At 38.4% G+C, this 22,027-nt stretch overlaps 1 protein-coding gene across 1 annotated transcript in view; it reads left to right on the forward strand.

Moving 5' to 3' along the window:
* gfod1 (glucose-fructose oxidoreductase domain containing 1) overlaps nucleotides 1–21,797 on the forward strand; it is a 57,215-nt gene extending 35,418 nt beyond the window's left edge. Inside the window, exons 2-3 of the mRNA XM_057824142.1 lie at nucleotides 14,446–14,639; nucleotides 14,742–21,797. Of these exons, the coding sequence (XP_057680125.1) occupies nucleotides 14,446–14,639; nucleotides 14,742–15,470 (923 nt within the window). The 3' untranslated portion in view covers nucleotides 15,471–21,797. The remainder of the gene's footprint in view (nucleotides 1–14,445; nucleotides 14,640–14,741) is intronic.
* The last annotated feature ends 230 nt before the right edge of the window (nucleotides 21,798–22,027 follow it).

Below are 22,027 nucleotides of genomic sequence, written 5' to 3' on the forward strand. Positions count from 1 at the left end.
CATCTGGAGTTCAAATTTAAATGAAGATTTCAATGATGGCACTTAAAAATGTTTTAATCTTTGCTTATTAATATATGATAAACACTCTTCATTCACCAACTTTATTGAAATATACTTAATTATCACGTTTCGATGAAAAACCAAGGTAAGAATCTGTTATCTCATCAGGTCGAATCCAAATAGCAGATGCATTCCGAAACAATGACATAGTTGTTTAAACATTTGGGATGAGAATGTCAAGGGTGACATTCTTGAGTGTGATTTAATAAGTTACTTGTTCACATTAGATACACTTTATTTTTCTGCGAAGAGACGTTTAAATCACAAATCTAGGAAGTTTTGAGAACAGAATTAAGGTAGATGTTTAGCCCTGAACAGACTAGCTAATACATTAACAGTAAGGGATCTGTAGTCTTATGTAAAGCTGACTGAAAAAGTTTTATTATCAAGCTGAAAGTTCATATACGGTACAACTGCACTAAATTTTTGTATTAGTACAATGGCTGTAAGCTAGATATCAAGGGAATATTGAATTAATGCTCGAACAGCTTTCCATTGCAGGAGCACTAGGTGGGCGAGGGTAACACACACTAAGTATAGCATGCAAACACATCTGCTGTGTTCACAGGCTCTCATCTTTTAACCAGAGAAGGGCGTAGGTTTGCATAGGGACGGTAGGGACCCTACCAACTTCAGGATGCTCAAATTGTCCCCACCAACCTTTAAGAAATCTTCAGTTATGCAGGAAACGTTTGATTGGCTGATGACTTGACCCACCCCCGACACACACACTCACGCTCACACTGCCCCGACATAAATACATGTCGACAACATGCTGCCTCCTCCACAGACGAAGGATATTAGAAGTTTTTTTTTTTTTTTGGGCCAACAGCAGCCACTGTAAGTAATTTTAAAAGACGCCAATGTTGTAGCGGTGGGAAACACACCACTAATTTTGCGACTGAAAGTCCGACCTGCACCAGAGTTAGAATAACATTAAACTGTGTGAACTTGCTAACCTGCAAAATTTGAGTATGAAGCTGCTTTGAAGTGTCCTTCTGTTTGTTTTCTACTGTTAACTTTAAACTGTGAGAAATATGTTCACACAACACAACATAATCATAATTAACTATGTACAGTATAAACCGTGCAAAACTTTATTGTTGATGAAAATACACTGCAAGTCTATTATTATTTTTTTATATGTCCTCCATTTAGACCTCTTATATGTACCCTAGCTGTGATTGTGAACCAACCATCTAATACATTAACAGGTATGTTGTCCCGGGCTTCAGGACCATAGGGGGCCCCTGAATGACCCTTAATTTATTTTACTTGACGTTCACATATTTCTTTTTTATTTAAATCATTGTCTGATTAAATATTATCTTCTACTCGATATATTCTTGAAAACTTTAACATATTAAATATTTCAAATATTATTATTTTTGTTCTCCTTTTTTTGTGCTCGCTCAGAATAGAGGCAGCAATATAATGCCTTATTGCCAGTGACTGTGCTGGAGGAGAGCGATCCTTCAGTAAAATGAAAATAATAATAAAAAAATAAAAAAACTACCTAAACTTCACCATATAACACGGCAGGCTTAACAACTTAGCCATGTCCTCCATTAAGCATGAGCTTGCTCAAAAACTGGATTTCACTGATGTTATGAATGACTTTGCTGTCAAAAAAATCTAGGCGCATCACTGTTTGAGGGCTTGATAACCCCAGGGATGTGGAAGGGGCAGGGACAGGATGTTTAGTTATACTGTTTTGTTGCTTAGCAGGCAGGCATAGTACTCTCAGTTGTATTGTATTGTAGCCTACATGGGACAATAGATAGAAATTGTTTGTTTATATTGTGTCACATCACATTACGGTCTGTTAAATTTAACTGTCCATCTCAAATTAAATAATTTGAATATTTACACTGTCATTGCTTGCAAAGCGTTAAAAGTACTGCGTATGTTGTCGTGACAAACCGGTGGCAGAGGGGGTGGGGGTAGGCCTATAATGGTCTCTTGTCCCCAGGCCCCTGCAATTCTGTTGACAGCCCTGACAGTGAGGGATCTGTAATCTTATGGAAAGCTAATTGAAAATGTCGCATTATCAAGTTGAAGGTACATATACTGTACAGGTTCACCAAATTGTCTTACAAGAGAGCGTATTAGTACAATGGCTTTAAGCTAGATATCAAGGGAATATTGAATTAATGCTTGAACAGCTTTCCATTGCAGGGGTACTGGAGGGCAGTGATAGATAGACACATTAAGTATAGCATGCAAACACTTCTGCTGTGTTGACAGTCTCTCATCTTTTAAATGCATGTTAGCATGTTTGATTCTTAACAATGACTTTTATTGTTATGCAGGAATGTAAAAGACTCCACCCAGTCTTGCTTCTCCTGGCATGCCTGATTTTCCTGAACCACATAGCAAATGCCTATTGTGTGAACTGTAATTCAACATCTTTCCTAACACTCCTTGCTCCCCCCGCAGTCATTTGCTCCTTTCCATGTCAATTTTATATCCACGCCACATGAATCGATTCATGAAGACTGTTGGTGTATGCCGTTAACAATGGATAATGAGTAATGACTCAGCCATATGACAACTTCGTTCTACCTTTCCTGCACAGCAACCTCTTCCAACCCATTCAACCTTAACAATAGACACGTGTGCAATTGCTCGAGGTATTCTTGTATTATGTCACCCCTGTTCTGGATGTGAACTTGTGAATATCAGTGTGCTGGAGGAGTCATTGGAGCCATGCACAGAGAGGCAGGTGGTCTGGATGGAAGCCAACTGAGAGAAGCGCTTGACTGCAGAGTCAGCCTTTATTTAGAATGACGCAGCTGCTGTCCCTTTTTACTTTAATTCTGTGGTTTCCCTTGAAATAAGTGCAAGTAGCTGTTCTTCCTGCTGGTCTCTTGGCACCAGGGGAGACATGATACTAAACGTGCTTTGTTGAAAACATAAGATACTTGCAAGGTGAATTAAAAGGTGTTCAACTACTCACTACCACTCCTAGTTGATGTTTACTTTCAAACTAGACAAAGAAATTACAGGTATATCTAAAACAAACACGTAGATGAGTACGTTTAGTGCAATACTAACACCCAATGAAAAATTCCATCGACAGGCCAATCAATATTACCACTGTTGCAGTGTTATAAACACAACACACATACAATATGGCAAAACTACCTCACATATATTTTTTATCCACTGTGAAAATCATTTATTTATTTATTGAGGAATTATGACAATATTCATTTGTTTACCGTATTTTCCGCACTTTAAGGCGCAAATAAAAGCCTTCAATTTTCTCAAAAGCTGACAGTGCGCTCTATAATCTGATGTGCCTGATGTATGGATTAATACAGTGTTACCTATATTTACGAAATTAGTTGGTTCCGGAAGGCGTCTCAGAACAAGAAAATCCGTAGTTTTCCATGTATTGTAAATGTCTCAATCCATTCCAAGCACTACTGAAACACCACATCAAATTTTTATAATCAGGGTAAAACCGGAATAAAACAATAGCCAAAAACATTTGAATCGGTTCATATACCTAGCCGTTAATATCTGTAATGAAGTAGATAATAGAACATAATGCGAAGGAAAATAGAAAAAAATATATCTTACCTTCCTTCTCTTTCAAGATGGTGCCCATCGCCTATGTTACTCTTCGTTTGGGCTGCAGCTATCGAATATTTTAGTAATCGAGTAATCGACTGAAAATTCTATCGAGTAATCGGATAAAACTTTTTTTTTAGGTAAAGAGCAATTATAAATATACATGAAAAAAAAAGACATTTAATCCAATATTGAACCATTTTCAGTCAATCAATGTCTTTATTTTTTATTTACATTGTTGAAAACAGCCAACAATTGCATCTCAGATCTGACTAGAAGAAAAAAAAATCACGGCATTCACTCAAAAAACTTCTAGATCTTATATAAAAAAAAAAACATATTTCTTACCTCAAAATGTAATTACGCTTGATAATACACATCACTTGAAAGCTACGTTTTTCCCATGTGTTTCAATTGAATTTCCATTTGTGTCAAGCTATTTTAAGTTCTAGTCAAGTTTTAAGTTAGTCTAAACTGTAAGTACTGATGGGATTTTGAGTTTTTGCAGTGTTCAAAATAAATGTATGATACCTGCTGTATTGGAGCACATTAGGGACCAGTGCTACTTGGTGTTTTATTCAGCAATGACTCCTGAGCTAAAGCTGACAGTTAGCTTATTTATGTTTTAATTTTACATCCTCATCACTCTACAGCTCTGTGTTTTTACAGATTAAATAAAGCCTGTATGTAAGACACATTAGCCACGCATCGACAGTGGTCATAATCAATAGAAACATAGCTCTCCGAAGGGCTAACGTTACGTGAGCGAGTGACAGTAACGTTATATTTATTAGCGCTGAGAAGTCTACTGCTTAAAGATGACGGCTGTTTACTAACGCTGCCCAGACGTGGCCGAGTCTGTCATTTCGCATCTAGTCCTAAATGCATGCGATATCTATGAGACGCATCGGACATTACTCGGATCAGTTTTTAAACTCGAGTTACTCGAGTTGCTTGAGTATTTGTTTAAGCTCTACTCTTTGTGACACAAAACGCGAGGAGACCTGTGTTACTAATGTAGTGAACCGTGTGTGCCTTGAAAAAAACTCTTTGTGAGACAAAAATGCGAGGAGACTTGTACTCTTTTGGCAAAGACGTCGAACCTGCTTGTAGTATCCACAACGCAAAAAAGCTTTCAACCCAACGCTTTCCTCTTCCGTTGCCTTTGCACGCCGCAAACTCTTAAGCCGCTCTTTATGTGTTCGTTCTTTAATCCAACAAAAAACTACTCCACCGAGCAACATCCAAAAACGTAAACAAAAGAGCAAAGTAGATCCAAAAACATAACACTTAAGAGGGAGATTAATCCAGAGAGTTAATGAGGTAATATTGTTTGGGCTCTTCTCCTTAATCCTTCTTGCCTATGCCAACTGACTCACCCAAACAGCTCTTGCTGCCCATTTATTTCATACGACTTGACGTCACAAGCCCGTCCCACGAAATCAATAAACAAATAACTTGTTTTATAGAACCAAAAATGAATTATTCACAATTAACCTGAATAATTAACTAAACGTTATTTAGGCACCTACACTGCTATAACAACAAAAACACTGTCGCACCTGTGGACATCAACATACTGCGACACCCAAATTGAAATGTCATCAACAATAGGCAAATGGGAGAGCAGAATCACGTTACTGAAGCATGATGCCATGGGAAAGATTGTGACCAGTAGGTCAGCAGGATCTTATACATTTAAAAGTAGAAACTACATACGTATCTTTCACAGTAGTGTATTGTATTTTTGCCTCTTATATAGTGATTTTTGTTGTTGTTGTTACAAGGAGCAGTATTTTCCCGTTGAGGAGTTTCATAACCTGAAAGTTCCATTTGTTGAGACGTTCGTAAGTAGATCGTAAGTAGAGGTACCGCTGTAATGGTTAATCATGGCATGCCATTCCCTTTAGCAAAGCTCCATCTAGTGCATGCATAAAATGCAAACCCAACCACGACTACTACTACTAATGCACCTTATACAGGTAGTCACCAGGTTACGAACGAGTTCCGTTCCTATGCTAACGAAATAACCTGAAATTCCGCATAAGTCAGAATTGACCCTTTAAGCACCCCTAAATACCCCGCAAATCTCAAAATAACTATCCAAAAACATGTATTATACATCATTGTACCGTCTTCGACAATAAGTTTGAGCTAAGTCCTAGCTAGACAGCGAGCTAAGCTCTGAAATGACAATGTCAGACATTCGTGTAGTTTGCTGAATTTAAACAATCACATAAACTCGCCCCAAATATTTGACCACAAGGCAAGGCAAATTTATTTAAATAGCACAATTCAACACAAGGCAATTCAAAGTGCTTTACATCACATGAAGATCATAAAAATCACATGAAAATCAGTAGGACGGAAAAACAAAGACAATCGAAATAGGAAATAAAATTATACATAAAAATCACATTTAATCATGAATAGCATAAAAAAAAAAGTTAAAATAAAATCATAATAATAATAATACTGCACAAGAGGAATAGAACGCAAATAGATTGAAATATGTAGACAGTTATGGTTATGCAGTGCTAAACAAAAGCATTTTTAGCTAGCCCTGATTTAAAGGAGCTAACAGTTTGAGCATGCTTCAGACCTTCAGGTAACTTGTTCCAGAGGCGAAGAGCATAATAACTAAATGCTGACTCATCTGCTTGGTACTTGTTCTTGGAACATGCAGGAGACCGGTTCCAGACGACCTTAGGGGTCTAGATGTTTAATAGGAATCTAACAAATCAAGCATGTATTTTGGTCCAAGGCAATTAAGTGTTTTGTAGATGAGCACTAGTATTTTATAGTCTATCCTTTGACTTACTGGAAGACAGAGTAACGATTCCAAAACCGGTGTAATGTGGTCCATTCTCCTTGTATTTGTGAGGACTCTAGCTGCAGCATTCTGTACTAGCTGCAGCTTCCTGACTGATTTTTTATCAAGACCTGTAAATATACCGTTGCAATAGTCCAATCTCTTGAAAATGAATGTATGCATAAGTTTTTCCATGTCTTGTTGAGTCAGAAGGCCCATAATCCTGGCTATATTTTTTAGGTGGTAATAAGCAGATTTAGTGACAGACTTTAGATGGCTATCAAATTTTAGGTCTGAGTCAATAATTAAGCCAAGATTTCTGACTTCATTTGTAGCTGTAAGTGACATTGCGCTAAGGTGCCTGCTTATCTTTGACCTTCCCTTTTTTGGCCCAAAAATGATCACTTCTGTCTTCTCCACATTTAACTGGAGAAAATTCTGGCACATCCATTCATTGATTTGATGAATGCATTTACTCAGGGAGACTAAGGGACTATAATCATGTCCACAATTGAAAACATACAATAAACAGTGCAAAAGGTGTTATATACAGGTGTTTGCACTGTGGATGCTTCACAAGTAACAAATGTGTGCGCAAGCTTGCCGCTGTAATCTTTCCTGTCTCTCTCTTACTCTGCTGCTCGACTTCCTGGTGGGAGCAAATGCGCTCTTCTTCGTGTGTGCGCATGCTTGCGCAAGTGCGCTCTTACTCACGTGTGTTAATACTACCTGCTCTATGCTTCCCACACCAAAATAAAAGCATGCATCACGAAAAAAAAAAAAGTCAGATGTCCGTGTGGTTTGCTGACTTTATTTAGCTGCTTATGACATCAACACGTGCAGAATGAAACTGAAATAAAATGAAATAAAATCAGTCTTACATAACAGCGTTTACAAGTAGCTGCTGATAAAGCAATAACAAATGATTAGCATGTATCCATTAGCATCCGCGCATCATCAAAAAAATCAAATAAACTCGGCCCAAGTATTCAACCACAATTGAAAATGTACAATAAACAGTAAAAAAGGATTATATACAGCTGTCGCCTCTGGATGCTTCACAAGCAACAAATGTGCACGCAGACTGTCACTTCTGGCACTCGGATGCTCTCTGTGTGCGTGTTTGGGGTGGGCACGTCTGTACATGCGCTCACTTCCTGTTCTACGCTTCCTGCGCCAAAATAAAAGCATGCATCGCACAACAAACGTCAACATTTAAAGACGAGACTCAGGTGTAGTAAAGTCGAAATCACCTAAGTCGGGTCCGTCGTTACCCTGGGACTACTTGTACTCCAATATGTTTTCTGGTGCGGAAAATACTGTTATTGGCATTTCACTGCTGCCAGGTGGCCAAGATGCGCACAACAGGGGGAACAGAACAGCATGTCTAGGAAGGAGAAGCAAAAATTTGGCAAAAACCGTTTAATGTTTAATGAATGTACTTATTACCGTAATTACTTTACTTAATGAAACCTAACCAACTGTATCAATGCATCTGTATTTATGAAGACCAATTTTTAAGGGGGAAAAATTGCAGTATACTATGTAAAAATTATTATTTTTTTTTTTGACATGATCTGTTTTTAGACCTATGTTGGGCTCCCTGTAGTAATCTGTTTTTTTTTTCGGTTGAGAAACGACTGTTCAATGACACAACAACAAAACCTTGGGTGTTGAGTGTCTACTTCTCTAAAATAAGGTGAAGGCTTTACTATTAATGTCAGCTTGTATTAAGCACTTGGACTTTAGTCTGTGAGGTCCATGCAACTGCTCTGACAGACTGTCAAAAGTACCTGAAAGAGTTATTAGAAGTGCCAAGACGACATTATTTACTCATATTGGAAGGATGGTAATTTGTGTATTCCCATCCATCAAAATCATACTTGTGCTGAAATAATACAGTCAATGTTTTTGTGTCTCTGCAAGGTGTTTCTTGAGTCATTCAAGTCTCTCCATGTTATATATACTGTATGTCCTGTCTCTAAATTATTGATGTTAAGAGACCAAGCTGCAGAGCTGGAGCTTTTTTCTGCTCCATTACGACTCTCCCACAGCACCACTCTGGCTGTCTCCCAGTTTACGTTGCCAGATGACTACTAGTTTTGAATACAGAGTTGAATCATGAAATCTAATGCCAGCATAGTGACGGCATATTTCAAAACAAGTAATCCCTGACAAAGTGAGATGCTAAAGTGTTTTGAGTAAAACTATTCAGATTTAAGTGACTGTTTTGATGTACCATAGAATGTACAGCAGTCATGTCCAAAGTCCGGCCCGGGGGCCAAATGCGGCCCGTGATCAAATTTCATCCGGCCGCCAGCCTCTGTCATAAAATCAATAACGTCTGGCCCGCACACAGACTTAATAAATTGGTCAGCAGTACTGCTACCAGCATATGAAGTAGCTTACACACTAAATGCTGCTCCTCATTTACCCACTAAAAGGCAGCAGCACTCTAAGCAACATTACCCCGTGTTACCCTTTCTTCCCCATTTCTAAAATGGCGACAATCAACAAAAAAAAGAAAGTGACTGTGACGGCCGAAGCTTCAAGGATGGGTGGAAATTGGACTATTTCTTCTCTAAAATACGCAGCAACTGTGTCTGGGTCATTTGCAAAGAGACAGTCGCTGTTTTTAAAGAGTTCAGTGTGAGGCAATATTACCAAACAAGACACACTGACATGTACGACACGATTACAGGGAAGATACGTAGCGAGAAATTGAAGCAACTCGAAGCTAGTTTAATTTTACAGCAGCAGTATTTCACAAGAGGCCAAGAGTCGAAAGAGAACGCCACAAAGGCTAGTTGCGAGATTGTTGAAATAATTTAGGGCTGTCAAACGATTAAAATTTTTAATCGTGTTAATCACAGCTTAAAAATTGATTAATCATAATTAATCGCAATTCAAACCATCTATAAAATATGCCATATTTTTTTGTAAATTATTGTTAGAATGGAAAGACGCAAGACGATATACATTCAACATACTGTACATAAGTACTGTATGTGTTTATTATAACAATAAATCAACAAGATGGCATTAACATTAACATTCTGTTAAAGCGATCCATGGATAGAAAGACTTGTAGTCCTTAAAAGATAAATGTTAGTACAACTTATATAAATTTTATATTAAAACCCCTCTTAATGTTTTCGTTTTAATAAAATTTGTAAAATTTTCAATCAAAAAATAAACTAGTAGTTTGCCATTGCTGATGTCAATGATTACACAATGCTCATGGTGCTGAGACCCATAAAATCAGTCGCACCCAAGCGCCAGCAGAGGGCGACAAAACACGAAAAAAACACAAGTAACAAGTGGACATGACACTGTGCTGTCATTTTAATCTGTTTGAGCGGGGCAAGGGCGTTAATTGCGTCAAATATTTTAACGTGATTAATTTAAAAAAATAATTACCGCCCGTTAACGCGATAATTTTGACAGAACTATATTAATTAAAAATAATAATAATAAAGCAAATGTGACACACAGAATGGCTTGCTAAAATTTGCTTAAATATATTGTTCTACGTAAAGGACGTCAGCCAAGGTTGGCCCTCCACATTTTTACCACACCAAATCTGGCCCCGTTTGCAAAACGTTTGGACACCCCTGATGTACAGTAACACAAAGCAGTAACACTTTTCTTGTCGGATGTACTGTATTTGCAATTTCTGGGTTTTTTTGCGTTATTTAAATGCACTTTAATTTATGATTTAACTAAAGATGTCCGATCACATTATTTTCAAAGTATCGGAATCGGCAAAAAAATATCGGACATGCCTTTTTTTAATATACAGTATATATATTTTTTAATTGAATCGTTTTCTAATTGTATTTAACGTTACAGACTAAATGTCTTATACTCATCCAGAGTCTTTAGTTTTGGCTTAAAGTAGGGCTATCAAATTTATTGCGTTAATGGCGGTAAGTAATTTTTTTAAATTAATCACGTTAAAATATTTAACGCAATTAACGCATGCGCTGCACGACCCACTCACGCATTATCGCGTTCAATCTATAATGGCGCCGTTTTACCTATGTATATATAGAGCTAATAGGCAGCGTAAAATGAGTAGAGTGAATAACAGCAGTCTTTGGCGCCTTTTTTCAGTTGGCTAAAGCCTTTAAATCCCTCTCTCAACAATTAAAAATATCGTGGGAAAGCAATTTACGGAAGAAAGGTTGTAGTTGATCTTTTTCTTGACGCCCTATGTTATTTCCCAACGCAGAGAAGATATATATATTGGTACCACTACGCACAGTCATTGTTGCACTTCCCATCATGCATTTGGCCAGAACAGTTAAATGGCTACATTTACTGAAAGCTCAACAAATACACTAGATGGCAATATTTAGTCACAATATACAAAGTCACATTTATCCTTTAAGAATTACAAGTCTTTCTATCCGTGGATCCCTCTCACAGAAAGAATGTTAATAATGTAAATGCCATCTTGAGGATTTATTGTCATAATAAACAAATACAGTACTTTTGTACTGTATGTTGAATGTATATATTCGTCCGAGTTTTATTCATTTTTTTCTTAATGCATTGCCAAAATGTATATGATCGGGAAAAATTATCGGGAATGATTAGAATTGAATCGGGAGCAAAAAAAAAGCAATCGGATCGGGAAATATCGGGATCGGCACATACTCAAACTAAAACGATCGGGATCGGATCGGGAGCAAAAAAACATGATCAGAACAACCCTAGATTTAACAAAATGGATTTTGGTATGATTTCATGATAAACCCCCAAACACTTTCTTCAAGCCAGTTAGTCATCAAAAGAAAAGACAAAAAAACACTAAAATGCTTGTAGCCACAGAGTACCCAAATGAATGAATCCTTGTGTGCTTTGCTGAGCAACAGAAACAGATAAAGCACACACTTGTGTGTATTTTGTGTCTGTGAGCGTTGAGTGGTGGTTAGAGGCACGGTGGGTCGGTTCTCACTCTGGATTTCTCAGATCTGGGTCAAAGGGATTAGTTTCCATGCTTGGACAATTGCTCCTAATGACGGATTACAATAGGAAGTTTCACTTTCACAACTAGCGCACCGCCCACTCCCCCCAACCAAGATTTATCTACTGTACTTGACGATACTTAAAGAAGTATCTCCATAGTGAGGTTTGCAGCTAAACAGACTGTATAGTTCAGTAAGGAACTCTACTAAATTGAATGTACAGGAAAGGTACAGTACATTTAAGGGTTAAAAAAAATCTTCCCTAATAAATGTCCTCCAAAAAATTGATGACTCTATGGAAAGTCTGTGGCATTTAATGGTTTGTTCTTTGGTCCATGTCCACTCAGCCTTTCACAAAGTTTCGTTGAAATCACTGTAAGTACCAATAGTTATTGTTTAACCCTGTTGGCACGAAACAGGAAAAAAAGACCTTCTTAGTGGAGTTAATCAGTATAATTCGTGGGTTATGGGAAAATCCTGACTGGACATTTTTAGTGCAATCTAAATACTAAGTTTTTTTTTAAACCTGGACTGCTTAGTTGTAAGGCAAGGCATGGCAAGGCAAGGCTAGGGAAATTTATTTGTATAGCACAATTCAACACTTTACATCACATGAAGGTCATAAAAATCACATTAAATCCTTAAATCCTTTTAATCATTAATAATTAAAAGAACAATAAAACAAAGGCAATCAAAACAGGAGATGAAATTATACATAAAAATAAATAGAATGAAATTAGAAAATGGAAATAAAGCAGAAAAGGAATAAAAAGCAAATAGCTTGAAGTTTGAAATATGTAAACAGTTTTGGATATGCTATGATAAACAAACCTTTTTAGCCCTAAGTTAACTCATTTGCTCCCAAAAACGTATAAATACGTTCTATTTTGGATTGTTTCAGTGTCCCAAAGACGTATTTATGTCTTTTACGTTTTTTTTTTTTTTTTTCAAAAGAGACATCTCTGGGTTCTAATTCAATTTAGCTCCAAAGCACAAAGCTGAAAATCCATTTTAAAGCAATAAAACTGGCCACTCTAGGGCAGTAGCGCATTTGGTAAGACCCGAGACCCGATTCAACGACAATGAACAGCCAAGCGGCACAGCTGTGGCGCCAGTGGAAGACGACTGAATGGATGCCAGACGGTGGACGACCGAGCAGAACGACCGGGACCACTAGTGCAGCGGACAATGCCTTTGAGTCCATGCTGCTCGCGAGCAGAGCCCGAAGAGACTCAAAAAAAATTAATCTTTATGAGACAGGCAGCGATGAGGGAAAAGTTTAACCGGCTGTCGCGGCCGGAACAGCGTCATCATTCAGTTAGTTACTGTATGTGTAAATAAATTGTTACTTTGCTATCAAAAGCTCTATTTGTCTTGATGTTTTTGTTATTTTGAAAAGGAAAACATTATTCAGATGTTTGGGATGTAACTAAAGCAAAAAATAGCTGTGTTAAAGTCAAAGTTATGTTTGAAATGTATACTTTCACAAAAAGCTCAATTTGTCCGTTTTTCATCAGAAATTGGAAAATTGCTCAAACTAAGCTATTTTCTAATGCTGATTCCTAAAGAATGGAAAAAGATATGAACTAACTTTTTTTCTGCTGAAAGAAGAGGGTCTATTCTTTCTTTTGGTGGGTTCCACGTTTATATAGAAATAAAACAGAATTTTCTGTGGGCCTTGCAAAATCAGTCAAAATAGAGTAAAACGGCCGGGAGCGAAGGGCCTTGCTCCGGTGAAAATGGCTGGGAGTGAATGAGTTAAAGGAGCTAACAGTTTTAGCACACTTCAGACCTTCAGGTCATTTGTTCCAGAGGTGAGGAGCATAATAACTAAATGCTGACTCACCCTGCATGGTTCTTGTTCTTGGAACATACAGTACATACTGGTTCCAGACGACCTTAGGAGTTTAGTTGTTTCATAGGGATCCAACAAATCAAGCTTGTATTTTGGTTCAATCCCATTAATTGTTTTGTAGACTAGCAGTAGTATTTTATAGTATATCCTCTGACTCACTGGAAGCCAGTGTAACGATTTCAGAACCGGTGTAATGTGGTCCAATTTCCTTGTATTTGCTTCGGAATTCTGTACTAGCTGCAGCTTCCTGACTGATTTTTTATCAAGACCTGTAAATATACTGTTGCAATTGTCCAATCTACTGAAAATGAATGCATGCATAAGTTTTTCCATGTCTTGTTGAGGTAGAAGCCCCTTAATTCTGGCTATATTTTTAGGTGGTAATAAACGGATTTTGTGACGGACTTTAGATGGCTATCAAATTTTAGGTCTTTCTGACTTGATTTGTAGCTGTAAGTGACATTGTGCTAAGGTGTTTGGCCCCTAAAATGATCACATCTGTCTTCTCCGCATTTAGCTGGAGAATGTTCTGGAACATCCATTCATTGATTTGATGAATGCATTCACTCAGGGAGACTAAGGGACTATAATCATGTGGGTACACAGAAATGTAGAGTTGTGTGTCATCTGCATAGGTGTGGTAGGAGATGTCATACTGTTCCATGATCTGAGCTAGGGGAAGCATATAAATGTTAAATAAGAGTGGTCCAAGAATGGACTCTTGAGGGACTCCACACATGAATATGGTTCGTTCTGACTGATGGTTTCCGATTGACACAGAGAAGTCCCTATCATGTAAATAAGATGTGAACCACTGAAGAACTGTGTCATTGAGCCCTACCCACTTTTCCAATCTGCGAAGTAGTATGTTGTGATCAACTGTGTCGAATGTGGCAATGAGATCCAGTAGTAGCAGTACAGATGAGCTGCCTGAATCAGTATTCAGACGAATATCATTTAGGACTTTGATAAGCACGGTCTCAGTGCTGTGTTGTGGCCGAAATCCAGACTGAAATGAGTGAAAAAGAATGTTGTAGTGAATTTGTAGATTTTTTTTAAGCCACAACAGTTTTCCTGTAAAAAACAAAAATGAGAGTTGAATTCCTGTCTGGATACAGTGTTTTCCTTACCTTACCCTTAAACTGTGCTCCCTTTTTCCCCTCAAGGTATCGGAAAAAACGTAATTTGTGACCGGACAGCCACACCTTTAGATGCCTTCCGAATGATGTCCGCAGCCCAGTACTACCCCAAGCTGCTGAGCATTATGGGAAATGTCCTTCGCTTCTTGCCAGCATTTGTTCGAATGAAGGAGCTGCTGGAGGAAGGCTATGTAGGGGAACTTCTGGTTTGTGAGGCGCAGGTATGTTTATTATGCACATTTTCTGACCAAGGTTGAGACCAGATCAATAACACCATGGTTTGGTTTGCTCACTCTTTATTTGAATGTTCTATTTGTTTGAAGGTCCATAGTGGCAGTCTGCTTGGGAAGAAATATAACTGGAGCTGTGATGACCTCATGGGAGGTGGGGGCTTGCACTCTGTAGGCAGTTACATCATCGACCTGCTTACGTTTCTGACAGGCCAACGTGCCGCAAAAGTCCACGGCTTCCTCAAGACCTTTGTCAAACAGACGGATCACATCCGAGGGATCCGGCAGATCACAAGCGACGACTTCTGCACGTTCCAGATGGTGCTGGAAGGCGGGGCCTGCTGCACCGTCACGCTCAATTTCAACGTCCCTGGAGAATTTCGACAGGAAGTGATCATCGTCGGAACGGTCGGGAGGTTATCTGTCACGGGGACGGACTTGTACGGACAGAAGAACAACGGCGGTGGAGGGACTGAACTTCTTCTAAAAGACACTACACCGCTTGAAAAGGCTTCCTTACCTGAGAAAGCCTTCAGCGACATCCCTTCTCCGTATCTGACTGGAATGATCCGAATGATCCAGGCTGTTCGGCAAGCCTTTCAGGAACAGGATGATCGGCGGACATGGGACGGTAGGCCTCTGACGATGGCCGCCACCTTTGAGGATTGTCTTTATGCTCTCTGCGTGGTGGATACGATCAAGAAATCTAACCAATGTGGAGAGTGGCAGAACATTGTGGTCATGACAGAAGAACCAGAGGTCAGCCCAGCTTATTTGATCAGCGAAGCTATGCGGCGGAGTCGTATGTCTCTCTACTGTTGAAATAGGCAAAGGATCGATCTCAATTCTTTGGTGCACTGCTATCCCTGTTTGTCATTATGACCTCAATAGTATGTTTGGTGCTGTCAAATCTGTATTGTTGTCACCTGATGGGTCAACTCCAATGATAGTGTTTCTGCCTCAGTGGGAGAAGAGAAACAGCACGTTCATAATCAAATATTTATAAGAAAGCTTTTTGGACAGCCTTTGCTTTTCCAGACTGGAGTGCAACTACTGTTACTGTGTTGTCTGTTACCAAAGGGGTATTGCACCTCAAGCCTCCCGAATCGGTCCGGAAGACAACACCACACTGTGAGTTTACGTGAGACCAGCCAAGGAAGGACAAAAGAGTCGTGCTGCTGTAATTTTGCTTTGATAAGATGTACCTTACAGGTTAACTAAGTGAATGTTAAGGAAAACAAATTGTGCTTCAGGCAGCTTCTGTCCTTTGTGTTACACAAGAAAAGGGGAATCAATAGTTGGTCTGATTTGTTTCCTAGTGGGAAAACTCAGCTTTACCCCCTTTAAATATTTCATGTATGTTCTTTTCTTCAGCCAGGACAGGCGTGTGTCACAACAGGATCCTTGTGAAAACTCTGGGTTTTGTGCAACAGTAAGAGGGTTTTCTTTTGTTCCTCTGAAGTTTTGGTTTACATTTGAAAAAAAAGTTCTACTTCAGAGGTTCTTCTGTGGTTGAATTCAGCTAAATGTATGCCGCATTAAAAAAAAAAAAATCGTATCATACAGTGGTACCGCTACTTAAAAAACATCTCTACATACAGAATGTAGGGTTACGACACACCTCAACGGTAAAGTATTGCCTTTTGTTATGAAATAAATTCCAGGATACAAAAGGCAAAAATACAGTATGGCTGATACACACATCTCCAAGAGTTTACTGAACGTAACATACTTGTAGCTGCTCTGCCATTGGCTATTGCCCAGCATTACTGGCATCTAGTTGGCTAAGTGGGACATCTACTGTATGTGTATGTGTGTATTCCAACACCCTTTCATTCGCCCCTTGTGTTCCGACAACTTTACATTAGTATATTATCTTTTATTCTTTATTTTTGATTTTTTACATTATACACAACTCAGAGTTTATGTTTATTGTTTAATAATATATTTGTACATGTATTTGTAACATGTTTTGATGCATTTTTATGCATTTTAAAAGATTTATATCTGAATTTTGGGGGGCTTGAAACTGATTAGGGCATTTAAATGGAAAAATAACCAAATTTTCAAGTTACGAATTGCGAAACTACTTAATTAACAAATTAATTTCATAAGTAGAGATAGCACTGTACAGTGAAGAAAATAAGTATTTGAACAACCTGCTATTTTGCAAGTTCTCCCACTTAGAAATCACTGAGGAGTCTGAAATTTTCATCGTACGTGCATGTCCACTGTGAGAGAGATCATCTAAAAAGAAAAATCCGGAAATCACAATGCATGAGTTTTTAACAATTTATTTGTGTGATACAGCTGCAAATAAGTATTTCAACACTTGTCTAACAGCTAGAATTATGACCCTGAAAGACCTGTTAGTCCACTTATTAAAAGTCTACCTCCACTCTATATAATACCCTTAATCAGATGCACTTGTTTGAGGTCGATGGCAGCATAAAAACACTTGTCCACCCCATACAATCAGTCAGACTCAAACTTGTAACATGGTCAAGACCAAAGAGCTGTCCAAAGTAGGTTTGAAACGATACAGTTAAGTCACAGTTCAGTACGATTTTCGATACGAGGGAAACAATTTTCGATTTGATTCAATTAGAGCTGAAACGAATACTCGAGCAACTCGAGTAACTCGAGTTTAAAAACTGATCCGAGAAATTTTATTCACCTCGAGTAATCGTTTATTTTGACAGCTCTAAGCATTTGCTCAGACTACTTTTAATGCGGGACAACGCGCTAATGTCACGTGCGGGGAGGAAGAAGGAAAAAAAAAAACTTACTGCAGCCGACAGCCGCTACAAATGACGCCGACGTTGCTAAATACTAGCCCCCACGATGCTATGTTGGTAGCAGGTAGCGTCGGATGTGTCTCATAGGCTACGTTCATACTACAGGTCTTAATGCACGAATCTGATTTTTTCGCGTTTTTCCGACTCGAGTCAGGCATTAACTTGACAGTCTGAACGTGACAAGTCGCATAGAACTGGACCATTTCAAATCCGATCTGGGTCACTTTCGTATGTGGTTCAAATCCGATCTGGGCCACATTTTTCCAGACTGTCGCGGCGGTCTGTACTGTCCACTCTCCCAAATCGGATTTCATGCAGCAATTACGTCATCAAATAGCGAGAGAGACGCTTACCGTAGCGGTGCCGCTGTGCGTTATTAGCGCCTAGCTTGCAGTGAACATGGCTTTTGGGGAAGGGCTGAGTTTGACAACAGTCATAAAAAATAAAAATGGGTTGAGGATAAGCCTGAGAATGCTCAGTTTTCTCTCTGCTCCAAGTGAGCAATATTTCAACATCGCCTACACGGCCGAGGTCGGGGCAAACTGCCCGTATGTGTGTGTGACGTGCACGGACCGTGCGTGCATGCTATCGATCCATATAAACTTTGAATATAAGCCTAAACGGGGATTATTTATGTCTGTTATTTGTGTCCTCCTTTTGAAAAGCAAAATATGATATCCCTGGAATGACGGATGACGTGTGTCATTTGTTTTGATACTTCTGCGCATGCGGGTCGTCTTGCTCAGCGCGTGTCGGACCGCGAATTAGTGCGTATGCGTAATACTTGAACGGTCTCAATGGATAAAGGCAGTCTGAACGGGCACGCCAAAAAAACGGATATGACAAAAAAACGGATTCGTGCATTAAGACCTGTAGTATGAACGTAGCCATAGAGATCACATGTATGTTGAACTAGATGCTTACAGACAGATTCGGCCGCGTCTGGGCAGCGTTAGTAAACAGCCGCCATCTTAAAGCAGTAGAGCGCTAAGCGCTAATAAAGAGCGCTAAGCGCTAATAAAAAAGATTAACTTTACTGTACCTTGCTAACGTTACGTTAGCCCTGCGGAGGGCTAGGTTTGTATTAATTATGACCACTTTCGATGCGTGGCTAACGTGTCTTACATACAGGCTTTAACATAACATAGCGTTGTGGAGTGACGAGGGTGTAAAATAAAAACTCAATAATGCTAACTAGCAATTTTAGCTCAGTAGTCATTGCTGGATAAAACACCAAGTAGCACTGGTCCCTAATGTGCTCCAATACAGCCTGTATCATACATTTATTTTGAACACTGCGAAAACTCAAAATCAGGACTTACAGTTTAGACTAACTTAAAACTTAACTAGAACTTAAAAATGGCTTGACACAAATAGAAATTCAATTGAAACACATGGGGGAAAATCCTAACTTTTAAGTGATGTGTGTTATCAAGTGTAACCGCATTTTTAGGTAAGATACACATATATATTTTTTTTTGTTTGTTTGTTTGTTTTGTTTTTTAATAAGATCTAAAAGTTTTTTGAGTGAAAGCAGTGAATTAGTCTTTTTTTTATATTCTAGTTACATCTGGGATGCAATTGTTGGCTGTTTTCAACAATATACATCAAAAATAAAGACATTGATTGACTGAAAATAGTTCAAGATTAGATGAAATGTCTTGTTTTCTCATGTATATTTATTATTGCTCTTCACCTAAAAATATATTTGTTTTAACCGATTACTAGATTAATCGATAGAATTTCCAGTCGATTACTCGATTACTAAAATATTCGATAACTACAGCCCTCGATTCAAAATATTTAATGCTTTGGAAAAAAAAATACAAGTTTTGTATAGTATAGTATAGTAGTATAGTATAAAAGTGCTGAGAATCTTTACTGTTCGTAAGGTGAGGCGGGGCACACTGTTAATTGCTATTACTCTCTTAGCAGGTATGTTTACCACATGAAAAAAAAACATCCTATTTGTGGTCTGAGTCCATCTGTGTTAAACGTACTGAATTAACAATATTTGCAGCATTATCCATAGTCACTGGTATGGATTGGTTTGGCCTGCTTAACTTCCATTCAGTCATGGCGGTTTTTAATTCATCGATGTAGTATATGGACTACGTGTCGCCTGCTCACTCTGGGCTCACGCAGCCAATGGAATGGGACTTGGGGGGATCTAACGTAGCACATCTAGGTTGCTATTTCATGATATCTAGTGTGTGCACGCGAGTGTTGTCGGGCATTAAAAAAAGTTAACAAACGCCACACAAGTCACGTCTGCTCAATCATGCATAACATCAGCATTTGACAATCAACTTTCATAAACAGGACGAGTTTGAAGTACAGCGCTCTTAATTTGCCACTCATTGTTCATTATGTAACTGTGAGTTACCTCTCTGTGACCCACGGTCTTAACCGTTTTTGCGTTTTGCGTTTATTGTTGCATCCTTAGTCCAAAGACACCAGAGACAAAATTGTTCACCTCCAAAAGGCGAGAAAGGGCTAAGCAGCACTTGCTAAGCAGCATATTGAAAAAAGGTCCACTGTTGGAGCAATCATTAGAAAATGGAAGAAGCTAAACATGACGGTCAATCTCAATAGGAGTGGAGCCCCATGGAAGATATCACCTCGTGGGGTCTCAGTGATTCTAAGAAAGCTGAGGAAACAGCCAGAATTACACGACAGGAGTTGGTCAATGACCTGAAAACATCTGGGACCACTGTTTCCAAGGTCACTGTTGATAATACACTAGATGTCATGGTTTGAAATTATGCATGGCATGGAATGTTCCCCTGCTTAAACAAGCACATGGCAAGGCCTGTCTGAAGTTTGCCTATCACCATTTGGATGATCCAGAGGAGTCATGTGAGCAGGTTTTATGGTCAGATGAGAGTAAAATAAAACTTTTTGGTCATAATTCCACTAACTGTGTTTGGAGGAAGAAAAATGATGAGTACTATCTAAAAAACACCATCCCTACTGTGAAACATGGGGGTGGTAGCGTCATGCTTTGGGGGTGTTTTTCTGCGCAAGGGACAGGACGAGTGCACTGTATTAAAGAGAGGATGATTGGGGCCCTGTATTGTGAGATTTTGGTGAACAACCTCCCTCCTTCAGTCAGAGCATTGAAGATTGGTTATGCCTGGGTCTTCCAACATGAAAATGACCCGAAAAACACAGCCAGGAAAACCAAGGAGCATAACAAGGTTCTAGCATGGCCTAGCTGGTCTCCAGAGCTAAACCTCATAGAAAAGCTTTGGAAGGAGCTCAAACTGCGTGTTTCTCAGCGACAGCCCAGAAACCTGACTGATGGGTGGGCCAAGATCCCTCCTGCAGTGTGTGCAAACCTAGTGAAAAACTACGGGAAAAGTTTGACCTCTGTAATTGCAAGCAAAGACATACTGTACCAAAAATTAACATTCGCTTTCCTCAGGTGTTCATGAACTTATTTGCAGCTATATCACACAAATAAATTGTTTTAAAAAATCATACATTGTGATTTTGGGATTTTTAGATTATCTCTCTCACTGTGGATATGCGCCTACGATGAAAATTTCAGACCCCAAAACCTCCATGATTTTTTAAGTGGGAGATCTTGCAAAATAGCAGGGTTTTCAAATACTTATTTTCTTCACTGTATATGTAAAGCCTACTTAACACATGAAATGTATTGCTGGCTGGTTAGAATGGGTAAATAAACAAAAAACAATGGCACACTGTAGCATCAAGATTGGGTAGTTGGGTTTTTTATGACGAAAGCATCCATCAAATGATATTTTGCTCATTTAAGTTCTTTTTTTCCTAATAGTCAATCATGAATACGTTATCGAAAAGATGTCCACAAGGTCAGTTTTTGTTGTAAATCCAGGTGGAATTTATTTGAAATACATTTTGATATAAAATCTTTGATGCTATTTTTTCAAATGAAAGTTTTACCCATTTTTTGGACCCATTTTAAATATTCATTCCAAAAAGATCTCAATCCCTTATTTCTGCACATTTTCGTCTCGTCTATTAAAAAAAAAATATTACTTTGACTCATCAACCTCAAAAAGTGTTAATACTGCTCCTTTTAATTGGAGTTAGTTTACATGTGTATCAAATGCATACGCAGTCACAATTTTTTGAACAGGAACACTGAACTGTACTTCTCTTACTGTAGAAAAGAAATCACTGACTCAAAATATTTCCAAAACTCAGAATAGGTGTCTAATTTATCACAATTTATATGACTTGCATCCAAAATTGACCAAAATATCAGCCAAACTACAGTATGATACATTATCTTTAACCTACAAGCTGAATATATTACTTTATTTTATTATTTTATCCTTTTTTTTTTTTTTTTTTTTTTTTTTTTAAACATATGCATTTCTATACTGTTGTGTTGTTTCATTGTCTTAAAACAATATAACTTGGTTAAAACTACTGAAAGTGTACATATTTGTTGTATTATCAAAGGAACATTGTGTGTCTCAAGATGTACTGTATGTATTTTATTTGTACAAAAAAAATAATAATAATAACTGGAATATTCTTTTCGTGACTATTGCCAGGTATTTATTGTTTGTTTGCTGTATGATGCTG

Source organism: Corythoichthys intestinalis, chromosome 20 (genome assembly GCF_030265065.1).
Source record: "Corythoichthys intestinalis isolate RoL2023-P3 chromosome 20, ASM3026506v1, whole genome shotgun sequence".
NCBI classification, from domain to species: Eukaryota; Metazoa; Chordata; class Actinopteri; order Syngnathiformes; family Syngnathidae; genus Corythoichthys; species Corythoichthys intestinalis.